The 22,660-nt window shown below is 38.8% G+C and overlaps 1 protein-coding gene across 1 annotated transcript in view; it reads left to right on the forward strand.

Moving 5' to 3' along the window:
* LOC110291812 (contactin-associated protein like 5-2) overlaps window positions 1-22,660 on the forward strand; it is a 718,290-nt gene that overhangs the window by 370,002 nt on the left and 325,628 nt on the right. The window contains exon 8 of the mRNA XM_029482783.2: window positions 8,267-8,531. Within this exon, the coding sequence (XP_029338643.1) occupies window positions 8,267-8,531 (265 nt within the window). The remainder of the gene's footprint in view (window positions 1-8,266; window positions 8,532-22,660) is intronic.

The following is a 22,660-nucleotide window of genomic DNA, read 5'->3' on the forward strand; positions in this document are numbered from 1 at the left end:
TTGGTCATTCAGGATCCCTCTGTTTAGAATTCAATGTTTAGCTCTGTCTTCCATTTATTTGGTTTCTTGGAATGTAATGTCTTGAATTCTTTATATATTTTGGATATTTGCCCTCTATCAGATGTAGGGTCACTGAAGACCTTACCCCAATCTATTGGTTGCCATTTTGTCTGATTAATAGTGTCCTTTTTCTTGCAGAACCTTTTCAATTTCATGTGGTCCCATTTATCAATTATTGTTCTTAGAGCCTGAGTGAGCCCTTGGTGTTCTTTTCAGGAAAATTTCCTGTGTGCCAATGTGTTCTATGCAATTTTCCATTTTTATCTCCTATTTGATTTAATGTATCTGCTTTTATATTGAGGTCCTTGATCCACTTGGAGATTTATGCAAGATGATAAATATGGATCAATTTTTATTCTTCAACATGCTGACCGTCAGTTTCACAGGCATAGTTTATTGAAGATACTTTCTTTCCTCCCACTGTGTGGTTTTGCCTTCTTTGTCAAAGATCAAGTGTTCATAGATGTGTGGGTTTTATTTCTAGGTCTTTAGTTCTAATCCATTGATCAACCTGTCTGTCTCTGTACCAATACCATGTAGTTTTTATTACTATTATTATTACTGTGTAGTGCATCTTGAGATCAGAGTTAATGACAGAGCTTCTGGCAAAAGTTCTTTTATGTTTGAGAATTGCTTTCACTATCCTGGGTTTTTTTGTTATTCCATATGAAGATGAGAATTGGTCATCCATGTCTGTTAAAAATTTTGTTGGAATTTTGATGGGGATTGAATTGAATATGTGGATTGCTTTTGGTAAGATATGGTCATTTGCTTTATGTTAACAAGCTGGAATTATCACAGAGAAAGGAGTCTCCCTTAAGGAAATACCTCCATGAGATCCAGTTATAAGGAATTTTGTCAATTAGTGATCCAGAGGAAAGGGCCTAGTCCATTGTGGGTGATGCTATCCCTAGGCTGGTAGTATTGGGTTCTGTAAGAAAGTAATCTGAACAAGTTAGGGGAAGCAAGCATGTAAGTAATATCCCTCCATGGTCTTTGCCTCAGCTTCTGCTTCCAGACCTGCTTGAATTCCAGTCCTGACTTCCTTTGGTGGTAAACAGCAATGTGAAAGTGTAAGCTGAATATAGCCTTTCCTTCTTAAGAAATCCTGATTAAGAAAATTCGGAACCAGCATAGTGGGGCATTCCTGTGACAGCCTGACTATGTTTTAGGGAGGATTGTGAAAGAACTTTTGAAATTTGGGCTAGAAGAGCCACTGGGTGTTAAGATCAAATTGGGATGTTCTGTAGGAGCTTGGAAGATAATATTGAGAACAGTGCAAATGATTGATTCCTGGCTTATGAAATTTCAGAGGGAATAGTAAAGATTCTTATCAGAGCATTGATGTTTTGATTGTGAAGTTTCTGTGGTTTTGGTTAGTTGGGGCTGAGGAATTAGCTGTGATTAACAAGATACCAGAACTACTAATGCAAAACCTATGCATTACTGGGACTACTGATGCAGGTTAGCTGGAACTAAGAAATTAGTAGTGATTAGAAGATACCAAAATCAAAACAATCCTGAGATTCCATCTCACACCAGTCAGAATGGCTAAGAACAAAAATTCAGGTGACAGCAGATGCTGGCGAGGATATGGAGAAAGAGGAACCCTCCTCCATTGTTGGTGGGATTGCAAGCTTGTACAACCACTCTGGAAATCAGTATGGCAATTCCTCAGAAAATTGGACATAGTACTACCGGAGGATCCCGCAATACCTCTCCTGGGCATATATCCAGAAGATGTCCCAACCGATAAGAAGGACACATGCTCCACTATATTCATAGCAGCCTTATTTATAATAGCCAGAAGCTGGAAAGAACCCAGATGCCCCTCAACAGAGGAATGGATACAAAAAATGTGGTACATTTACACAATGGAGTATTACTCAGCTATTAAAAAGAATGGATTTATGAAATTCCTAGGCAAATGGTTGGACCTGGAGGGCATCATCCTGAGTGAGGTAACACAATCACAAAAGAACTCAAATGATATGTACTCACTGAAAGTGGATATTAGCCCAGAAACTTGGTATAGCGAGATATAAGATACAATTTGCAAAACACATGAAACTGAAGAAGAACGAAGAACAAAGTGTGGACACTTTGCCCCTTCTTAGAATTGGAAACAATCACCCATGGAAGGAGTTACAGAGACAAAATTTGGAGCTGAGACAAAAGGATGGACCATCTAGACACTGCCATATCCAGGGATCCATCCCATAATTAGCCTCCAAACGATTGACACCATTACATACACTAGCAAGTGTTTGCTGAAACGACCCTGATATAGCTGGCTTTTGTGAGACTAGGCCGGGGCGTAGCAAATACATAAGTGGATGCTCACAGTCAGCTATTGGATGGATCACAGGGCCCCCAATGGAGGAGCTAGAGAAAGTATTCAAAGAGCTAAAGAGCTCTGCAACCCTGTAGGTGTAACATTATGAACTAACCAGTACCCCTGAGCTCTTGACTCTAGCTGCATATGTATCAAAAGATGGCCTAGTCGGCCATCACTGGAAAGAGAGGCCCATTGGACAAGCAAACTTTATATGCCCCAGTACAGGGGAATGCCAGGGCCAATAAAATGGGAATGGGTGGGTAGGGAAGGTGGGGGGGGGGTAATGGGGGACTTTTGGGATAGCATTGGAAATGTAATTGAGGAAAATATGTAATAAAAAATATTAAAAAAAAATAAAAAGAAGATACCAAAATGTCAATGCTTCAGTTTTTCTTAGTAGGGGCAACAAAATACTCACAGGAGGAAATATGGGGAGAAAATGTAGGGAAGAGTCTAAAGAAAAGGCCATGCAGAGACTGCTACCCATAGGGATCTATCCCATATACAGACACAAATCACAGACACTATTTCAGATGACAAGAAGTGCTTCCTGTCAGGAACATGATAAAGCTGTATCCTGAGAGGCTCTGCCAAAGCCAGACAAATACAGATGCAAATGCATGCAGCCAACCATTGGACTGAGCACAGGAACCACAATGGAGGAGTTAGGAAAAGGACTGAAGGAGCTAAAGAAGCTTGCAAGTCTATAGGAAGAACAACAATATCAACCAACCAGAACCATCAGAGTTGCCAGGGACTAAACCACTAACCAAAGAGTACACATGGAGGGACCCATGGATCCAGCTACATATGTAGCAGAGGATGGCCTTACCTGGCATCAATGAGAGGAGAGGTTATTGGTCCTATGAAGGCTTGATGCCTCAGTGTAGGGGAATGTCATGGCAGTGAGGTGAGGTGGGAGTGGGTGAGTAGGTAGGGGAGCAGCCTCATAGAAGCAGGGAGAAGGGGGAGGGTGTGTGTGGAGGGAAAGCTAAGAAAGTGGATAACATTTGAAATGTAAATAAATTAAATATGCAATAAAAGAGAGAGAGAAGGGGAGAAAGAGAGAGAGGGAGAGAGAGGGAGAGAGAGAGAGAGAGAGAGAGAGAGAGAGAGAGAGAGAGAGAGAGAGAGAGAGAGAGAGAGAGAGAGAGAGAGAGAGAGATCATTAAGGTGAGATTTTTTTCTTGGAAGTATTTCTGAGAGCACAAGGAAGATGTGTTCCCGACAGAGCCAAAGTTGTACCTTGTGTTGCAGCTGGACTTGGTAATGTGTAAGGGTCAGGTGGTAATGGTTTTGTAGGCATGAAGGGCTCGTGAGGAACAGCTGAGGTTCGGCAATGTCAGAGGCCAAGGAAAGCCATTGGTGAAAATACAGCCTCAGTTGCAATTGGTGGCCCAGGACTGAAGGGTCATGCAAAGGAGTTGAGGATTTGTACCTTGAAGAGAGGCTATGAAGGCTAATGCTGAAGCCTTGTAGCAGTGGAAGTCAGCAGTGTTTTGGGGTTGCCAGTACCACGAGATGACCACCAAGAACAGCAGCAGCAGTGAAGTACAGGCAGATGAAACATAGAAGACAAGGTGTGTGCTACTAATGGCAGAACTGGAAAAGTTAACCAAGCCCGTGGAGGAGCCGAGAAAATCATGAGTGAATCCCAGATAATGGACAGTTAGAGTTTAATTTTCCTTTTGATTATTCCCTCTTGAAAGAAGAAAGTATTTTGTAGAGCTCACAGTTAAGAGACTTTTAATTGTAAAAATAATTTGGATTTTAAAAAAGATTGGATATTTTAAAGGGATTGCAATTTTAATATGTAAGAATTTGTAACAATGTGGGACTTTTAAAGTTATTTAGATCTCCAGGATGAATAGGGAATAAAGGGTTGTGGCTTAATAATGATGTATTTGTGTGAGATCCATTTTACTGTTTTTTTTTTTTTTTGTGTGTGTGTGTGTGTGTGTTCCAACTTGAAACAAGCTGGAGTTATTAGAGAGAAAGGGGCTTCAGTTGAGGAAATGCCTCCATGAGATCCTGATATAAGGCATTTTCTCAATTAGTGTTCAAGGGGGGAGGGCCTTGCTTATTATGGGTGATGACATACCTAGGCTGGTAGTCCTGGGTTCTATTAGAAAGCAAGCTGAGCAAGCCAGGGGAAGCAAGCCTGAAAGTAACATCCCTCTATGGCCTCTGCCTCTGCTCCTGCTTCCTGACCTGCTTGAGTTCCACTCCTAAGTTACTTTGGTGATGAACAGCAATGTGAAAATATAAGGTGAATAAACCCTTTCCTCCACAACTTGCTTCTTGGTCATGATGTTTGTGCAGGAATAGAAACCCTAAGACTGGTATCTTCTATGCCTGACATTCTTTCTACTCTTTCCTAGCTTTTCCATATCCAGGTTTGCCTCAGTTTATGATTTCTTTATTGTTTCTATTTTCATTTTTAGGTCTTGGATCATTCTGTTCAATTCCTTCTCCTTTTAAATTGTATTTTCCTGTATTTCTGTAAGACATTTATTTGTTTTCTCTTTATGAGCTTCTATCTGTTTTCCTGTATTTCTTTAAGAGAATTATTTATATCTGCCTTAAGAGCATCTATTAATTTAGTGAGATGGGATTTTAGATCAGAGCCTTGCTCTTCATCTGTGTTAGGGTATTGAGTGAGGGCTTGAGGTTTTAGAACTGGATTCTGGTGGTGCCAAATTACATCGACTTCTGTTTCTTATATTCTTCAGCTTGCCTTTCACAATGTGATCATTTCCGGTGTTTAGTGTCCTGGGTGTCTCATTTTAGAGTAGTCCTCCTCAGAGATGTGTAGAGTTATGTAACCTTGATTAGAGGAGGCTTCCTGAGAGGGATATTGTGCTGTCTCTTGTTAGGGTAGGCCTCCAGTGTCCCTGATTAGAGCAGGCCTCCTGTGTCCCCAGTTAGAGCAGACCTCCTGGGAGACAGGCTGGCTGTTGGGTGGGGTGGTGGCACACACATGGTGATTTCCCATGGGCGCAGGTGAATGTACAGACTAGAAGGCAAATGAAGCTCAGACAGAGTGGGATACATTCCATTTCTTCTGGGCCTGGTGGGGGTCCCAGCTGGCAAGGGTATTGGTGGAAGTGGTCTCAACTCTGTCGATGGTTAGGCCAGACCTCCTGGAGATAGGCTTTGGAGTTCAAGCAGCATGCACATGGATCTCAATTCTGACTTACATTAAGATAAGCTTTGTGTGTCCTTTAAGTAGTGTCAAAAAAAGTGGCCTTGTGCAGAATATAGGCGTCACATATATTTGGCCTTTTGTCTACCATGGTACCTACTACTTTTTGATGAATATCTCTGATAACCATTAACTGTGGGAATCATTTCTAATAATATGAAAACACCTATATAATCAGAATCAACTACTCATGCTTAGGTAGCCTAATTGCTGAGTGAATAGTGGATGATTACAAAATTTGTATTGTTACAAATTCACTTTGGTCTGGTTATTTGTTTACATGAACATACAACAAGCATAAACAAATGTAGTTGAGACCTGGAAATGTTTTATTTCTATGCTATGTAGGAGTTTGGAGGTATATGTTTCTGTGCCTGTGCATGTGGAAGCCATCACTCACTATGAACTTTCTGCTTCTGTTGCTGTTCACATTAAATTTTCAGACCAGGTCTCTCCTGGAACCTTGAATTTATCAATTTATTTAAACTGACTGCCTGGTCAGCAAACATACAGAACACATGGGTATCTAGCTGCTTGTTCTGGGATTGCAGCTGCACACTGCCACACAAGCAGTTTTCTTTGGTTTCTGAGAATGTGCACCCAGGTCAGTATTCTGGAATAGCAAGTAGTTATTCACAGAATCCAATCCTTTGGATGTCTCTTCTGAAAAGTGGTGCTGTGGATTAGACTTTTGGTTTCCTGATCTGCACTAAGTATCTTGCCCAGACACTTGAACACTAGTGGAAACTGGTTGCAAACAGCTGCATGGCATATCCTGCTTCCCTGAGGAAGCCTCCCTTGTTTCTACCAGTGATGTTGGCATGGGAACCAGGGCTAGAGAAATTGAGCCTGTCAGGCACAACTGTTGTTCAATGATTATGGAAGGATGCATCTGTGGGGTAAGTGATTTTTGACACTCATTTTGGAGATTAGTTTTAGAGACTAATGTAGCTAGGTAGTTTAAATGAAGACATGCCATATTTGGATGTAGAGTTTGTTATATAAAATCCTACAAAAGAATCCTTCTGTACCCTTCAAACAATAGTCCAGGTGTTCTTCTATACTCCTCTATAGAAAAGGTCAATATCCTTATGGAAAACTTATTTTGTGGGTCATATATATATATATATATATATATATATATATATATATATATATGTGTGTGTGTGTGTGTGTGTGTGTGTGTGTGTGTGTTTGTGTGTGTATGTGTATGTGTATGTGTATGTGTATATATCTATATCTATATCTATCTATGTCTATGTCTATGTCTATGTCTATGTCTATGTCTATGTCTATGTCTATGTCTATATCTATCTATCTATCTATCTATCTATCTATCTATCTATCTATCTATCTATCTATCTATCTATCTATCTATCTATCTATCCAGGGCTCTAGTTCTTTTGTTTGTTTGTTTGTTTGTTTGTTTGTTTGTTTGTTTGTTTTTCGAGAAAGGGTTTCTTTGTATAGCCCTGGCTGTCCTGGAACTCACTCTGTAGACCAGGCTGGCCTTGAACTCAGAAATCTGCCTGCCTCTGCCTCCCAAGTGCTGTGACTAAAGGTGTGTGCCACCACGCCCAGCTAGGGGTCTATTTCTTACTGACTTATGCAAATAATAATCTGATCACACCTTTCTTTATTTTAGTCAAACTGGTTCTTTTTGTTGTTGTCTCTTGCAGCCCAAGCTGGTCTCACAGTCAATAATTAGCCAAGGGTGACCCTAAACTACTGATCCCTTTGCATCTACCTCCTGAGATCTAAATCACAGGTGTGCAACACCATGCCTAGTTCATGTGCTCCTAAAGATGTATTTATTTATTTTTAAGGCATTTTTATCAAATATTTTCTTCATTTACATTTCAAATATTATCCCCAAAGCCCTCTATACCCTCCCCCCATTATTAGTGGCTTTGTATATGTTAGGTGAATCCTCAACCACCTGAGCTACATGCCCCATCTAATATAAGATATTTTTAATATTCCTACAGGTTCAGCTTTGTCCTGTACTACTTATTGCCCATATTCTTACTAAATTTAAAATGTAGCCAACATCACTTTAGTGCTGTTCTGTTTCTGTCTTCTGTCCTTGGTATTTACCATCTCTTCTAACTCCTTCCTTTTCTCTGTTGTTCCCCACTGGTTCCATTGTGCTCATTTTCCCAAGGCTTTACAATGTATGTTTGTAGACAGTTACAAGGGAAGCACATTCCTTCCTCTTCCTACGCCCCACTTCCATGAAGGTATTTTTTTCCTTGGAAAATCTCTCTCTTCTTGGAGAGGCACGAACAATATCTCTATAGCACATTCCTTCTTGTAATAATATTTTCCTATATGTGTGGTTTTCAATGCTATTCTAGAGTTTGGAATAGAGTTTAAAGTAATTATTTTTATATCTTTAGTTTCCTAGACGATGTAAATTTTCCTTGCCCTCTCCATAGAATCTCAGACAGCCTTTTACAGATAACATTGTGATCTTAAGAAATGAATAGAATGAGTTGATCTGAGCAAGGCTGACATATTTTCCCCCTTAAGATTGAGAAGCTAGATGTGGAATGATAGTGAAATTAAGGTCAGCATTGTGTGGTTGTTTATACTGACTATTTGTCATATTGTCAAATTTTTAAAAATGGCTTTTATTTGTTTGCTTTTTTATTGTTTTTCAGGGCAATGTCACCTTTTCCTGCTCAGAACCACAAGTTATACCCATCACATTTGTCAACTCCAGAAGCAGTTATTTGCTGCTACCTGGCACCCCCCAAATTGATGGTCTGTCAGTGAGTTTCCAGTTTCGAACATGGAATGAGGATGGTCTGCTTCTGTCCACAGAGCTGTCTGAAGGCTCAGGAACCCTGCTGATCAGTCTGGAGGGAGGGACTCTGAGGCTCCTGATTAAGAACATGGCAGGACATGGAACTGAAAGCCTCACAGGTACAGGCTTTGTTGATTTCTTCTGTAATCACCATCCCCTCTCCTCTCTTCACTTCTCCTCTCCTCTCCTTGCCCCATTCCTTGTCTGCTTACTGTCTTCTCACCATCCTCTTCTCCCCTTTCCTTCCTGCTTCACTTCCCCATTCTCTTCTCCTTTCCTTTGTTTATAAATGTTACTTCACTTAAGCCAACCATGGTCAAATTTCTGCCTAAAACATACCAAATCATCCACAGGGATTAAGGATGGGCCAGTGCTAGAAAATGTAAATTCCTGTAAATTGAGGTGAGTTAATTACTTTGAGTGATAACATATTTCATGTTAACAGTTATAAAACATGACCCATGATCCTCCTTATTTGGAGAACATAACTATGAGTGGTCGCAGTGCTGTTTCTCACTAATTAGTAAGATGTTTGAGCACAGATATTTGTAGGCCTTTGGTCACAAATGCAATTTTACTACTTTACTATGATACAGGTCCTGTTGGTCCTCTGCTCTAAAGAACCCAGGAGCTACTTCTATTATTAAAAACATGCCAGTCCATTAACACACATTTTCCATTGATAGGCTGGTAGGACCTGCTAGGTTACCCAGTTATAAGGGAGAGAAAAAAATTATTTCAGATATGTCTCTCAAGTTCTAGATCAAGGGGTGGGAAGTTAAATGAGTAGCAAAACTGGTAACTCTTGGGTCAGAAGGCTAACCTATAATACTTTCCCCAAGAGGATTTTCTTACATTTCAGAAAATTCAAATATCTTAATGTGTCTTGCAAATGGATTAAAAAACATGCTGTAATTTTTTTTACCAGGAAATGTTGAGAGGGAAAAAAAAGCCAAAATGAGCACTGTAGACTGTTCTGACTTTAAATATCTAAACAAACTTATTTTTAAAATAATTAAGATCTTACTGGCTTTATAAGAGGAATGTAATACATAAATAATTGGCAATTGTTTCGGTAACCTGTGTGTGGTGTGTGTGTGTGTGTGTGTGTGTGTGTGTGTGTGTATGTGTTTATGTGTGTGTGTGTGTGTGTGTGTGTGTGTGTGTTTGTTTGTTTTTAGCTAGGGTTTCCATTGCTGAGAAAAGATACCATGACCAAGGCAACTCTTATAAGGGACAACATTTAACTGTGGCTGGATTAAAGGTTGAGAGTCATGGTAGGTAGTATAGAAGCATCCAGGCAGACATGGTACTAGAAGAGGAGCTAGGAGTTATCTATCTTGATCTGAAGGCACTCAGGAGAAGATTGTCTTCCTGGCTGATAGTGGGAGAGTCTCTTCCATACTGGGTGTAGTTTCCAGGTCCATGCCCTAAGTGATATACTTCTTACAACTAGGCCATACCTCCTTATGCTTCCACTTTCCATGACCCAGGCATATTCAACCCACCACAGTGTGTGTGTGTGTGTGTGTGTGTTTGTGTATATATATATATGTGTGTGTGTGTGTATGTAATTATGCGTGTGTGCATTTATGTGTATATGTGGGTTGTACATGTGCATGTCTATATATTCCCAGGTCACATGTACCTTTACATAAGTACAAGGGTCCAAGAGGAATATGAGGCACCTGCTTTATCATTCTGCTTTATTTCTACAAGATATGATCTCTCACTATTCTTGGAAATAAGGTGGCAGCCACCAAGAGCCACGATCCTCTTGTTTCCACCTTTCATATAGTTAGGGTTATAGACTCCAATGTGGCCACAAATGGCTTTTGATGCACTGCACATTGTTTATCAGGTCCTCATGCTTGCTCAGCCTTTTTATCTAATGAGCCATATCTTCAGAAAGCTTTAAGGGCCAATAAGTTTCCCCTTGATATGTAGTGTTTCTTCTAAAACTGAGTGTGACACTGTTTATTGATTGTTCAGATTTCAGAAAGCTACCTGTGACCAGTTTAGTGTTTCTCATATTGCTGACTTAGAGGGAAAGGATAGCACAGGTATATCTTCTACCTTTCTACATACAACGTTTCCTGTACAAGGACATTGCAGTTCCAAGGTATTTGGAGCCTTTTATACTGAAACTGAGAGAAATGTTTGCAAAGAAAATACATTTTTCCCTTAGAAGGAATCTGAGTTCCATAGTCCTGGATGTTGGGATTTAATAAATATCATTATGGTAATAATATCAAGACTGCTTTGATTTTTTTCTTTGTTTCTTTTCTTGAAAGACTCATAGATGCGAGTACTAAGAGAGAAAAGATCCTCATTTCTCTGTCAAAGATTTGAAGCTGGATTCATTCAGTATTGTACATGGCCTGATGCTCAGGCTAGACATTATTATAAGGATAAAAACAAATATCATCACACTTCATGATAGGATCATCTTATGACTTGCACACATAGAAAAGAAAAAAAAATACAATTAAGATGGTGAGCTAAAGGAACCATGATGTCATTCACCCTAAGACCTTTCATTTAGATTTCAATATGAAACTTTTGGAGGATATCTAGCAAAATGTGATAGAGTTCTGGCCTATTTTTCCCCAACTCCTTGTCTAAAGTGCTTTAAGGATTAGTGATTCCAGACCATACTGTCCCTGACTCACAGTTTCTTTTCTGTTAGTGTGATAAAATACCCCAATAAAAACAATGTAGGGAGGAATGCTTACTTTGTCTAACAGTTTCAGGGTACATGTCCTTCATGGTGAAAACAGAATTGCATGGTCCCATGGGATACACTGTTAGAACAGTTTTCTTTTATATAGTTCAAGATCCTAAGCTGAGGAATGATGTCACCCACAGTGTGAGGATCTTCCTACCTAATCAAAGGTTAACCCTACCAAGAATTCCCTCACAGATTGGCATGGGACTTTGCCTATGAAGGGATTTCAGATCCCATCAAGCTGACACTTATTACCATAGAGTTGCTCTTCATGAAAGAAGGTAGTGAAATCAACCAGAGAAAGGACACAGCCATGTTTACACTTGATGTTTTTTTCTACTTTCAGTTCTTTAAATAACAGATATAAAGAAGTCCTTAATTGATGTGAAAATTCGGTGGACTAACTTTGATGAGATAATAAGAAATGTGCTGCTTAGCCTCTGAAGTTGTGTCTTTTGTTCCAAAATGTTTTTCTCAGTAGGCTTTTTCTGGAGCTTGGTGGACTTTACACAAGATGGCAGGAGGGTCTAGTTTTGTTTCTTTGTTTGTTTTTTGTTTTTTTTGTTTTTTACTTTTTTGCTTTGGTCTCATTTTTACAGACATCTGGCCTACATTAAGTGAGTTTGCTTAAGAGTCATAACATATACATATTAATATATCATACATTTGTATGATATATTATATATATCATACAATTTTTTATATGACATGTTATGCATCATGTGTAGTGTACACATGTGGACTTCATGGGTAGACATTAAGTATCTATTGCCCTTCACCTTAGTTTTGTTTGTATTTTTATTTTTTGTTTGTTTGTTTTGGGGGTATGGTTTTATTTTATTTTTGATGTAGAATATCTAATTTAACCTGGAGTTCCTGGGTTGGCTACAGTATCCAGTGAACCCTAGGACCCACCTGTCTCCATCTTTCAGTACTGGTATTATAGGCTTAGGCTGCCAAGTTTATGTTTTATATGTGTTTTAGAACTTTGTACTCAAGTATTTATATCTTAATAGCAGGCACATTGCCCACGGATCCACTGATCCATCAACAGGCCCTTTTTGAATATATATATATATATATATATATATATATATGTATATATATATATATATATATATTCAACAAACTATATATATATATTCAACAAACTATATATATATATATATTCAACAAACTATATATATATATATTCAACAAACTATATATATATATATTGTTCCATGGTGGGATTATTATCCATGACAAGGACTAAGGTGACATGGCATCTACCTCAGGAAGGGCAAACCTTCTTGCCCCTTACTACACAGCCCTTTCTATGGAATAAACCTATACCTGTGGCCATAATCTGAAACTCAGAAACAACATAGATACATAGAACAGACTCAAAGCATCACAGTCCAGAGACAGTTTAGTTGAGTTCTTTTTGGAACTGGAAAGTCCGTTTAGGTAAATCTCATATGAGTAAAAGAGTCATGGTATTCTTGCTTTCTGTATTTCTTTTCTTTTTTTTTATATGTTTTTATTTTTTGTGGCAGACATTTAACCATCTCTACCTCAAGAAAAATGTCCCAGGAAAGTATCAAAAGAAAGAGTCATTTTGAAGCATTTTGGACAGTTAGTAGTGCATATTAAACTTAAGTGGAGCAGGGATCTGGGATGAGTTATAGGGAGGACTTGGGGGTGAATATTTCCCAAATGCATTACATACACATATACAATCCTCAATTGATAAAGTATATTATATTTAGAAAATAAAGCGAGTTTAAAATTACCAGTCACATGCCCTCAATCACTATAGACTTTTCTGAACTATTGTTTACTTCCTGGATCATGCCCTCTTGTCAAACTTCTCACCTGGAAAAGTGAGCAAGAGCTTCAACAAGAACAGAGAGAGACTGTGGTCTACTTCAGGGCTGTAGGCTTTGAAGGCAGATGGTCTTGGTTGCTGCAGGCTCAGGGGTCAGCCTCTTTGAAACTAGACTTCTATCAGTCTTATCATCTCCTTCCCCTGCTCCCTTCACGTGGAATGGGAATGTGGGAGCCTCATTTTACAAGCTTCCCAGTTGAGATTTATTTGGGAAAAGGGCACTTGCATTCTTGTTCTTCTTCCCCCAACTCCTGTGTACTGCCAGACACTGTGAAGGCCCTGGGCCCTGGTGTCCTGAGATTTTGGCACTTGTTCTTCCTGGAGCACTTATCATTGTCTTTTATTTCTTTTTCTTCTCTTCCACCTTCTCCTTCCCTCCTCTACTCTCTACTCCTCTATTCTTTCTTTCTCCCCTATCTTTTCTTCCTCCCCTTTCCTCCTTCTTTCCCCCTCTATTCCTTTCTTCTTTCCTTCCTTCTTCTCTTTCATCCTTTCTCCCCTCCCCTTCCCTCTCCTTTCTTCCTCCCTACTTCCATCTCTCCTTTCTTCTTTGTTTGTTGTCTTTCATTTGTTTTACAAGATTTCTCTCAAGATCTTGTGATATAGACCAGCCACTCTTTAATTATAAATTTCCTTGCCTCATTCTTCTGAGTGCTGGGGTTATAGGATGAATGGCCATGCTAGTCTAAGATTCTATCATTTTAATCCTTATGTGTGTGATTTCATGATATGGTCTTTGTGTGTTCATGTGTGAAGCACTCAGGTATGTGTGTAAAATTGTGCATATGCGGAAGTCAGAGCGCTATTGAGTTTTAGCCCACAATGTGACATTTTTCAGACAGCATGCAAGTCAAGCTAGCGCATATGCGTCAAAGAATTTTCTCATTCCCTTCAATTGTATTACTAGAGTGTTAGGGTTACTGACAGTGCTGGCACATCTGATTTATGAGGCCTCTGGGGATCTGAAATCAGGTCCTCACACATTGTTGGGATTTTATATATTACAATATCTCTCCAGGACCATATTCTATTCTTAAGCACATTTTAGTAGCCCTCAAAGAAATGCTTAGAATGGAATATATTATTGTAAAAGTCTATATTAGTACTAAGAAAACAGAATATTTCATAAAAGTAAAATGATATCCTTGTTTCATGTCATAAACAAGATTTTGAATGTCATATAAGACATTAAGTAATACGAAAAGAAAAATTGCTCTGCTCTGCTTTCCTTCAAAATGGTGGGTAATTCATGTGATTTTTACTTTTTTTTTTATGAGAAAACTTAAGGCAATAAGAAAAGAAAGTATGAAAAAGGAAGTTTAAAAAGGAAAGTATGAAACTCCAGTTTTCAAAATAACTTTTATTGTAGTATTTTCCCTCTCCTCTGAAGACAGAGTTAAGAGCTAGAGAGCATGCCTTTTTGTCCAGGTAATTAGTGAACAGAGCTCTGCTTGGCTGCAGAGCCAGTGAATTCCCATTCTGGAGACACCTATGTCATCTGACACTAAAAGAAAGTATGTCCTAGATTTACAGATACTTTAGTCAATCCTCTCTATAAGTCCTCAAAGAGAAACGGTCTACCCTGCCCTTTGGTATTTTTAAGAAGGTTGGCAAATCAACCATTTTCTTTTGAAGATGGGCTAATTTGACTTGATGAGATATACTAAAATATAATCTCTTAAATAAATACAAATTCCCTCATCTATAAGCAAGGTTGTAACATCTTCATAGACCCTGATTATAACTCTGTCTTATTTTCTGTATAGATGAGATAGGATCAGATCCTTCAAGTCCATTTCTTATCACAGTTCAGATATTCTCTATGATTTAGAAGTCACTTACCAATATAAGCATGCTTACACATTCAAACACATACAGTATTTTTGTGTGATTTATTGTACATACAGAAATTTGGATATTGACTCTATTTTCGAGTGGTGTATTAATGGTTTGGTTCCCACTGAGAGTGTTATCAAGAAGTATTAGAACTTGGAAGAGCTAAGATTCCATGTTTCTTAAATAAAACACTTTATTGTAAAGTGTAGAATGAGAAAATGGATCCTTGAAAATTAGATAACATGTTTTTTTAACAGAGGTGATTGTATTTATCAGAGAGGGCATATCTTTACATTTTGATCATCCATAGAGAATTAGGAGACTTATTTTAATATGAATATTTTTCTGACAATCTTGAATTACTTAGGTTTATGCATGTCAGAATAGGATGGGTATTTATACACAGAACTTGTCAGTGACGAGGTGCAACTTCGGTATTGAAATGGTCTCAGGCTTGAACATCATTTTAGCATGCAGAAATTAGGACAGTATGTTTAGGTCCAAACTAGAAAATTAGCACTGTCACATTCAACTTCAGTTATTCAATCAGACACTAACAATGACAACACCAGATGCCACCCTGTCATAAGCAGACCAAAGGCCTCCAGATCAATGGTGGCTTCTAAGAAACCTTGAGACTGTATGGGCAATGCAGGCAGAAGGTTTGCTTGTGACAGTTGGCAGTGGAATTTTAGCTGCTTGAATCCTCCATCAATCAAGGAGTATTTGGAGGAGGCAGGATGTGGTCCTATGAATGCCAAGGGAAACACAGAAACATGACTCATACTCTGACACACAGTCTTTTTTTTTTTTTTTTTTTTTTTTAACTAGGAACAGGAGGTGTACACAGACAAATTGTTAATTAAGACCACAAGGTTATAAATAACATAACCCAAATGAATGGATCAGACTGTAAATACAGACATTTATATAAAATTGCTGAGGAGTGGTGTATTCAAGGGAAACACTTTGCTTGCCTTATTCGTTTGCTTCTCTGATTATTTCTTTAATTGTTTATTGGCTTGTAATGACACATCCCATCATATAATTCATGTATTTTTTTATATTTTTATTAGGTATTTTCCTCATTTACATTTCCAATGCTATCCCAAAAGTCCCCCATACCGTCCTCTCCACTCCCCTACAAACCCACTTCCTCTTTTTGGCCCTAGCATTCCCCTGTACTGGAGCATAGAAGTTTGCAAGTCCAATGGGCCTCTCTTTCCAGTGATGGCCGACTAGGCCATCTATTGATACATATGCAGCTAGAGTCAAGAGCTCCGGGGTACTGGTTAGTTCATAATATAGTTCCACCTATAGGGTTGCAGATCCCTTTAGCTCCTTGGGTACTTTCTCTAGCTCTTCCATTTGGGGCTCTGTGATCCATCAAATAGCTGACTGTGAGCATCCACTTCTGTGTTTGCTAGGCCCCGGCCTAGTCTCACAAGAGACAGCTATATCTGGGTCCTTTCAGCAAAATCTTGCTAGTGTATGCAATGGTGTCAGCATTTGGAAGCTGATTATGGGATGGATCCCCGGATATGGCAGTCTCTAGATGGTCCATCCTTTCGTCACAGCTCCAAACTTTGTCTCTGTAACTCCTTCCATGGGTGTTTTGTTCCCAATTCTAAGAAGGGGCAAAGTGTCCACACTTTGGTCTTCGTTCTTCTTGAGTTTCATGTGTTTAGCAAATTGTATCTTATATCTTAGGTATCCTAAATTTCTGGGCTAATATCCACTTATCAGTGAGTACATGTTGTGTGAGTTTCTTTGTGGGTTACCTCACTCAGGATGATGCCCTCCAGGTCCATCCATTTGCCTAGGAATTTCATAAATTCATTCTTTTTAATAGCGGAGCAGTACTCCATTGTGTAAATGTACATTATCAGTATCCATTCCTCTGTTAAGGGGCATCTGGGTTTTTTCCAGCTTCTGGCTATTATAAATAAGGCTGCTATGAACATAGTGGAGCATGTGTCCTTCTTACCTATTGGGACCTGTTCTGGATATATTCCCAGGAGAGGTATTGCAGGATCCTCCAGTAGTACTATGTCCAATTTTCCGAGGAACCGCCATACTGATTTCCAGAGTGGTTGTACAAGCTTGCAATCCCACCAACAATGGAGGAGTGTTCCTCTTTCTCCACATACTCGCCAGCATCTGCTGTCACCTGAATTTTTGATCTTAGCCATTCTGACTTGTTTGAGGTGGAATCTCAGGGTTGTTTTGATTTGATTTCCCTGATGATTAAGGATGTTGAACATTTTCTCAGGTGTTTCTCTGCCATTCGGTATTCCTCAGGTGAGAATTCTTTGTTCAGCTCTGAGCCGCATTTTTAATGAGGTTATTTGATTTTCTGGAGTCTACCTTCTTGAGTTCTTTATATATATTGGATATTAGTCCTCTATCTGATTTAGGATAGGTAAAGATCCTTTCCCAGTCTGTTGATGGTCTTTTTGTCTTATTGACGGTGTCTTTTGCCTTGCAGAAGCTTTGCAACTTTATGAGGTCCCATTTATTGATTCTCAATCTTAGAGCACAAGCCATTGCTGTTCTATTCAGGAATTATCCCCCTGTACCCATATGTTTGAGGCTTTTCCCTACTTTCTCCTCTATAAGTTTCAGTGTCTCTGGTTTTATGTGGAGTTCCTTAATCCACTTAGATTTGACCTTAGTACAAGGAGATAGGAATAGATCAATTCACATTCTTCTACATGATAACAGCCAGCTGTGCCAGCACCATTTGTTGAAAATGCTGTCTTTTTTTCCACTGGATGGTTTTAGCTCCCTTGTCTAAGATCAAGTGACCATAGGTGTGTGGGTTCATCTCTGAGTCTTCAATTCTGTTCCATTGGTCTACTTGTCGCTATACCAGTACCATGCAGTTTTTATCACAATTGCTCTGTAGTACAGCTTTAAGTCAGGCATGGTGATTCCACCAGAGGTTATCTTATCCTTGAGAAGAGTTTTTGCTATCCTAGGTTTTTTGTTATTCCAGATGAATCTGCGGATTTCCCTTTCTAATTCGTTGAATAATTGAATTGGAATTTTGATACAGATTGCATTGAATCTGTAGATTGCTTCATGTGTACCCTGTTGTTCTCTTTTCTTCCTTCCAGTCCACCTGCTCTTGTTTTTCTTTCCAAACAATTCTATTCCTATGTTCTCTTTTTAAGTGGATGAGTAAGTTTAATGAGAATTACTTATATGAACATGTGTCAGGGGTTATTTTCAACAGCATGAGCAACTTACCAGTGAGGACACAACTGGAAAAAAGTCTCCTCCCCTCACCTGCCACTGTTAACTCTCTAGAATCCCCTTGCAGCTCCATGATAGAATATTGGTAGGCTCAGTCTAGGATAGGTCTGGGGCAGGTTGACATGGTTGTTTTACTATTCATCTATCAGCACGTGCGATTACCTGCGTATTTTTAACTTATTAAAGTTAGTAAAACATTAATTTATCAGCTTTAATCTTCTTTGTATTATTTAAAGTGACTACATCCTAAAATCAAAAGATGCCTTTCCTCTGTTCATACAGTTTATAAGAGGATTCATGTAGAGCAAATGGGCTGGGAAAGTAGGAGATAGATGAAGACAATGGAGTAACCAGAAAGAGTATAAATGAGGCAAAAAAAAAAAAAAAGATTTGTTTTAGTGGTCAGTTCAGTGCTCTACATGGAAATCTTAGTGTACTGATGTTATATCATAGGAATCACCTGCAGGGATGAGAACTGGGAAATAAGAGACAGATTGCAACTTGCCTCAAATTAAGGGGGGGGGGGAATGGACCTGTAACTCAAGCAAGCGGTTTCATTCTTTGGCTCCACAATACACCTCAGGGCATGTGCACTGAATTCATTACATGCTTCCTCCTTGACTAGATCAAATGGGGCATGTCTGTAATTCCAGAACTGACAGTCAGAAGTAGGAAGATCATGAGAGAGAGTCTGGCCTAGGCAACAGTACAAACTTATCTAAAAGACAAGGGATAGAATACAGCTTAGTGGTGTTAGACTAGACTTGATTTGCAGGTACTATGTACCAACTTTGATCCACAGCCACATTCAAATTTAAAAATATATCTTCATGTTCTTGAAGTAACTGGGTGGTTTTTTTAAGAGAATGAGAGAATGTTAATAAGGCAAGAAGTAGGACAAAGAGAGTGATGATCATGGATCCTTGCTCTGGTAATTAGAAGAAAAGCATCAGTGGTGCTGGGAAGGACTTCTCAGGTAAAGAGGAAGACCTAGATATTTGAGGTCTTGACATTGATACCTAGAACCTAGGCATAGATATCAGGTGAGTGATCACAACTATTCTACAGAATGCAGAGGCGGCAGAGGAGGCAGAGAAGGAAGAGGAAAATAAAGACAAAGACAAAGAGATAAGGGACCCCAGAGAATGCAAGGATTCCCAGAGAGTGCTAATCATTCATCTAGCAGAATCAAGCAGATAGCTGAAGATTCAGTAATAGAGCCTGTCTAAAAGATTAAGCATGATCTTATCTATTTTTTATAATCTGTTTCAGGAGTTCAGTTTTGAAGTCCTCTCCTCTCTTCTTCCTTCCCCTCCCCTCCCTTTTTCTCCCCTCCTCTCCTCTCCTCCCCCTCCTTCCCTCATATACCCCCACCTCCTCCTTTTTCTTCAAGTAGAATACTCTCAAGTGTTGTCATGTTTCCATGGAAAACAGGGTCAGGCTCACAGCCTCTCTCTCTCTCTCTCTCTCTCTCTCTCTCTCTCTCTCTCTCTCTCTCTGTCCATTTCTGTTTCCAATATCCCCTTTATATAAATGCCAAGCTGAATTCTAGAGCATAGAAGAAGCAGAGAGGGAAAAGTTAAGAAGTTATCTTATTTCAAGTGAATTTGTTTCTTTTTTTGAATTAAAAAAATCTTTATTTACATTTCAAATGTTATCCCCTTTCCTGATTTCTCCTCTGAAACTCCCTAACCACTCCCCCCTCCCATGCTCACCAACCCACTCCCACTTTCTGGCCCTGACATTCCCCTACACTGGGGCATAGAGTCTTCACAGGACCAGGGGCCTCTCTTCCCACTGATGACCAACTAGGCCATCTTCTTCTACTTATGCAGCTGGAGCCATGGGTCCCTCCATGTGTACTCTTTGGCTTGTGGTTAAGTCCTTGTGAGCTCTGTGAGTACTGGTTGTTTCATATTGTTGTTCCTCATATGGGGTTGCAAACCCATTCATTCAGCTCCTTGGGTCCTTTCTGTAGCTCCTCCATTGACCCTGTTCTCAATTAAATGGTTAGCTGAGAGCATCCACTTCTGTATTTGTCAGGCACTGATAGAGTCTCTCAGGAGAGAGTTCCTGTCAGCAAGCACTTTTTGGCATTCACAATAATGTCTGGGTGTGAGGACTGTATAAGTGATAGATCCCCAGGGGGATCAGTTTCTGCATGGTCTTTCCTTCAGTCTCTGTGCCACAGTTTGTCTCTGCAACACCTCTCATGGGTATTTTCTTCCACCTTCTACAAAGGACCAAAATAACCACAGTTTGTTCTTCCTTTTTCTTGAGCTTCAAGTGCTCTATGAATTGTATCTTGGGAATTCTGAGCATCTGGGATAATATCCACTTACCAGTGAGTGAATACCATCCATGTGTGTTCTTTTGTGATTGGGTTACCACACTCAGGATGAAATTTTTTACTTCCATCCATTTGCCTAAAAATTTCATAAATTCATTGTTTTTAATAGGTGAGTTGTACTCCATTGTGTAAAATTACCACATTTTCTATATTTATTCCTTTGTTGAAGTACATCTGGGTTTTTCCAGCTTCTAGCTATTAGAAATAAGGCTTCTATGAACATAGCAGAGCATGTGTTCTAATTACATGTTGGGACATGTTTTGGGTATAAGCCCAGGAATGTTAGTACTATGTCCAATTTTCTGAGGAATCACTAAACTGACTTCCAGAGTGGTTGTACTAATTTGCAATCCCATCAACAATGGAGGAGTGTTCCTCTTTTTCCACATCTTCACCAGCATCTGCTATCCCTTGAGTTTTTGATCTAAGCCATTTTTACTGGTATCATGATGTTGAATCTCAGGGTTCTTTTGATTTTCATTTTCCTGATGACTAAGGATATTGAACATTTCTTTAGGTGCATTTTAGCCATTCGGTATTCCTCAGTTGAGAATTCTTTATTTAGCTATGGACCCCACTTTTTAATAGGGTTATTTGGTTTTCTCTGAAGTTTAAATTCTTGAGTTCTTTATATATATTGGATATGAGCCCTCTATCAGATATAGGGTTGGTAAGATCTTTTCCTAATCTGTTGGTTGCCTTTTTGCCCTATTGAGAGTACCCTTTGCCTTACAGAAGTTTTATAATTTTATTAGGTCATATTTGCCAATTCTTGATCTTAGAGCATACACTATTGGTGTTCTGTTCAAGAAAATATCCCCTGTGCCCATGTGCTCAAGACTCTTCCCCATTTTCTTTTCTGTTAGTTTTAGTGTATTTGGTTTTATGTGGAGGTCCTTGTTCCATTTGGACTTGAGCTTTGTACAATGAAACAAGAATGGAACAACATGCATTTTTCTACATGCTAACCACCAGTTGAATCACTACCATTTGTTGAAAATACTGTCTTTTTTCCCACTGGATGGTTTTAGCTCCTTTGTCAAAGATCAAGGGACCATAGGTGTGTGGGTTCATTTCTGAGTTATCAATGGTATTCCATTGATCTACTTGCCTGTCACTGCATCAATACCTGCAGGTTTTTTTTTTTTTTTTTTTGGTTTTTTTTTTTTTTTTTTGTTTTGTTTTGTTTTGTTTTGTTTTGTTTTTTTATCACAATTGTTCTGTAAAATATCTTAATGTCAGGGATAGTGAGTCCACCAGTAGTTCTTTTATGGTTTAGAATAGTTCTCATAACCTAGGTTTTTTTGTTAATAAAGATTGATTTGCAAATTGTTCTTTCTAACTCCATGATGAATTGAGGTGGACTTATGAAGGGAATTGCATTGAATCTGTAGATTTCTTTCAGCAAGGTGACCATTTTTACCACATTAAACCTGCCAATCCATGAGCTTGGAAGATCTTTCCATCTTCTGAGATCTTCAATTTCTTTCTTCAGAGACTTGAAGTTCTTGTCATATAGATCTTTCACTTGCTTGGTTAGGGACACACCAAGGTATTTTATATTATTTGTGACTATTGTGAAGGGTGTTGTTTCCATAATTTCTTTCTCAGCCTGTTTATCTTCCTGTAGAGAAAGGCCACTGATTTGTTTGTGTTATTTTTATATCCAGCTACTTCACTGAGGTTGTTCATCTGGTTTAGGAATTCTCTAGTGGAATTTATGGGGTCACGTATATATACTGTCATATCATCTGCAAATAGTGATATTTTGGCTTCTTCTTTTCCAATTTGTATCACTTTGACCTCATTTTGTTGTCTAATTGCTCTGTCTAGGATTTCAAGTACTATATTGAATAGGTAGGGAGAGAGTAGGTTACTGGTTTGTTGTATATTGCTTGTACTATGTTTAGGTATGGGCCTTGAATTCATGATATTTACATGACTTTTATCATGAAGGGGTGTTGGATTTTGGCAAATGCATCCTCAGAATCTAATGAAATAATCATACGTTTTTTTTCCTTTGAGTTTGTTTATATAGTAGATTATGTTGATGTATTTCCATATATGGAACCATCCCTGCGTTCCTGGGATGAAGCCTACTTAATCATGATGGATGTTCATTTTAATTTGTTCTTGGATTCGGTTTGGGAAAATTTTATTGAGTATTTTTGCATCAATATTCATAATGGAAATTAGTCTGAAGTTC

The sequence above is a fragment of the Mus caroli genome, unplaced genomic scaffold (genome assembly GCF_978045245.1).
Source record: "Mus caroli unplaced genomic scaffold, Mus_caroli_1 scaffold_1, whole genome shotgun sequence".
Classification (NCBI taxonomy): Eukaryota; Metazoa; Chordata; class Mammalia; order Rodentia; family Muridae; genus Mus; species Mus caroli.